Below are 2,690 nucleotides of genomic sequence, written 5' to 3'. Positions count from 1 at the left end.
ACTTATGAGAAAATAAATTTGTTTTTTAAAGTCACACTCACACACAAAAAATAAATAAAAAATAAGTTACAATTAAATAAATAAATAAAGTCACACTCACTTTGGATATTTCCATTACAGCAGCGCTAGGAAGCTGAGATACTACACAGAAGGGCAAATTAAAATGCGATCAAAAATTTAAAAATACAATCAGCCTATTCTGGAATATATATGATTTTAATTATAAACCAAAAATGAAACCCACTACTATTGTGTCTAGCTGGCCGGATAATAACCATGTGGGATAGCTAATAAAAGTGTCCTATAGTGTTTCCTAAATGCTGTGAATCTTTACAGAATCTTGACCTCTTTCTGTGGGATATCTTTCTCCCTTGGCAACACAGATGAGTTCAACCCATCAAGGTTTTGGTCCACTATACACCACCAGGACTTTTTCATTTAAATCACAACATTCCTGTTAAAATTGTGAATTACACTGATTTTTTTAACATCAAACTTCATAACTAGGATAAAACGTACGTGTGTGTGTGTGTGTCAAAGAGAGAGAGAGAGAGGGGAAGAGAGAGATAGATATTGAGATTATAACGTCTCTATCTGGATTGGAGAATCAGGTCAAGACAGGCTACGTTATGTGAGTCATAAAGTACTTCCTTTCTTATTATTTTCTGCATTATGCCATGCTTAAATTTTTCACAGGACTCACTGGTGAAGCCACCTCAGTCTGGAATTTTCTTTGGGGAGTATTTTTATTCCAATTGTACTTTAGCAACAAATATTGGGCTATTAAACACAGACATGCACAAAGTGCTTAACATGCTGTCAAGTCTGTCATTTAAGTAACGCTTTGAGGCCCACTGAAGACCCAGTGACGTATACCATTGTAGACGATCCAGGACAGGTGCTCCTGGGGAAGGGCCACCTGCATGATGAGTCTGAGAGAGGACAAGATTTGCAGACACTGGACCACAGATTCTTTATTCTGCAGGTTTGCATCATTGTCACAGACCAGCTGGTAGCAGCAAATATTTTTGTTGTTTAAAGCGTGAAACTGCAACACATGGGAAAATATAAGAAAGAATATAAATACGTTTTGTATGACTTAGGAAAACATTTCTTAAGATATAGAAAACGAAAATAGAAACAATTCTGCTTATTTCTAAATTAGTCTGGGAGAGGGGGGAAATATGGTAAGAAGTTTGTCCAAAAGAGCCATTTAGTTAAGATGGCCTTCCTCTAAAAGAAATTCAAAGTAAAAACAAAGCACAGAAATCCTATTACCAGAATACAGAGTTGAATCAGCATTTGAAAAGTCACCCAGTGACATTTTAGCCTATTTATTAATTCATGTGTTAAGTATTACCATTTACACAATTAATGCAGCAAATATTTACTGAGCATCTCTATGTGCCACAAGCTGCTAGGCAATAGGAACTCAAAGATTAGAAAGACACATCTCGTGCTTTAAGCAGAGGGAGAATTGTTCCGGGCACACACAAGGTCACAGAGGTGTCCACAGATAGCTACTGTGAAGTCAACTGCAAACCATGGCAAGCTTGCAGACAACAGGAGGAAATGTTGCCCGGCTCCGTATCATCCTCATCATCAGTGAAATAATTTCGTCTGCTGTGCCAGTTTACCTCTCAGGGTCTCCCTCACCCTCACTGGCTCTCTACTTCATCAACACCATGTCCTTCCCAGTTACTTACCCTTCCTAATTACAAGTTTTAAAAAAATCATGCAGTGTGCTGTGTGACTCATAAAATTTTCACTGGCTAACTGGACCAACAATCATCACCCTCGGTACCAGCAGTCAGGAGATCAGGAGACATGTTGCACTGGGCAAGCCACGAACCTTTCCAAAATACTAAAGAGCGATGATGTCAGTTTGAAGACTAAGGTGCGCCTATTTCAGGTCATGGTCATTTCAATTAGTTGTTATGTATCCGAGAGCTGAACAAAGAATAAGAATGACAGAAGAATTGATGCCTTTGAATTGTAGTGTTGGAGAAGAGTACTGACTATCTCATGGACTGCCAAAAGAACAAGTAGGTTTATCTTAAAAAAAGTGCAGCCAGAGAGCTCCTTGGAGGCAAAGATGGCAAAGCTTCATTTCACATGCATTGGACATGTTGCTAGGAGAGGGTATTCCTTGGAAAGGGGGGTATTCCTTGGAAAGGGAGATCATGCTTAGAAAAGTGAAGGATCAGCACAAGAAAGACCCCGATGAGATAGCTTAACATAGTGACTGAAGCAATGGGTTTAAATGTGCCCGAGATAATGAGGGTGGCACAGGATAGGACAGGGTACAGGTCTGCTATGTATGAGGTCACTTTAAACCATACTCAACTCGAAGACACATAACGACAACTATTTTTTGAAGTATAAAGTCAGCCCTTTCTAATCTGTTTTAGTCTAGACACTCTGCTGAAACCTGTCCACTACGAGATACCCATGCTTCTATTTCAATATTGGTTGTATCGCTTCCAACAACATATCTGAGTAGGACAAACTGGCAGAGGGATATACAATGTTGTTGTTGTTGTTGTTATGAGCCGTCGAGTCATTTGCGACTCATAGCGACCCTATGCACAACAGCCCTAAACCCTGCTCTATCCTGTGACAAGCGCACTGCCTCCGACACTCCCATCCCGATTACCCCAGTCACTGAATCAATCCATCTCATAGAGGGT

The 2,690-nt window shown here is 39.8% G+C and overlaps 1 protein-coding gene across 1 annotated transcript in view; it reads right to left on the bottom strand.

Annotated features, from left to right (window-relative positions):
* The window catches only part of LOC102870950 (chromosome unknown open reading frame, human C12orf55), a 105,924-nt gene that overhangs the window by 68,765 nt on the left and 34,469 nt on the right, over positions 1-2,690 (bottom strand). The window contains exon 3 of the mRNA XM_006888568.1: positions 877-1,048. Coding sequence (XP_006888630.1) covers positions 877-1,048 — 172 coding nt within the window. The remainder of the gene's footprint in view (positions 1-876; positions 1,049-2,690) is intronic.

This window comes from Elephantulus edwardii, unplaced genomic scaffold (genome assembly GCF_000299155.1).
Source record: "Elephantulus edwardii isolate Elephantulus edwardi_28Jun2011 unplaced genomic scaffold, EleEdw1.0 scaffold00068, whole genome shotgun sequence".
NCBI lineage: Eukaryota > Metazoa > Chordata > Mammalia > Macroscelidea > Macroscelididae > Elephantulus > Elephantulus edwardii.
Note: the sequence above shows the minus strand (reverse complement) of the source record. Positions and strands in the feature narration are given on the sequence as shown.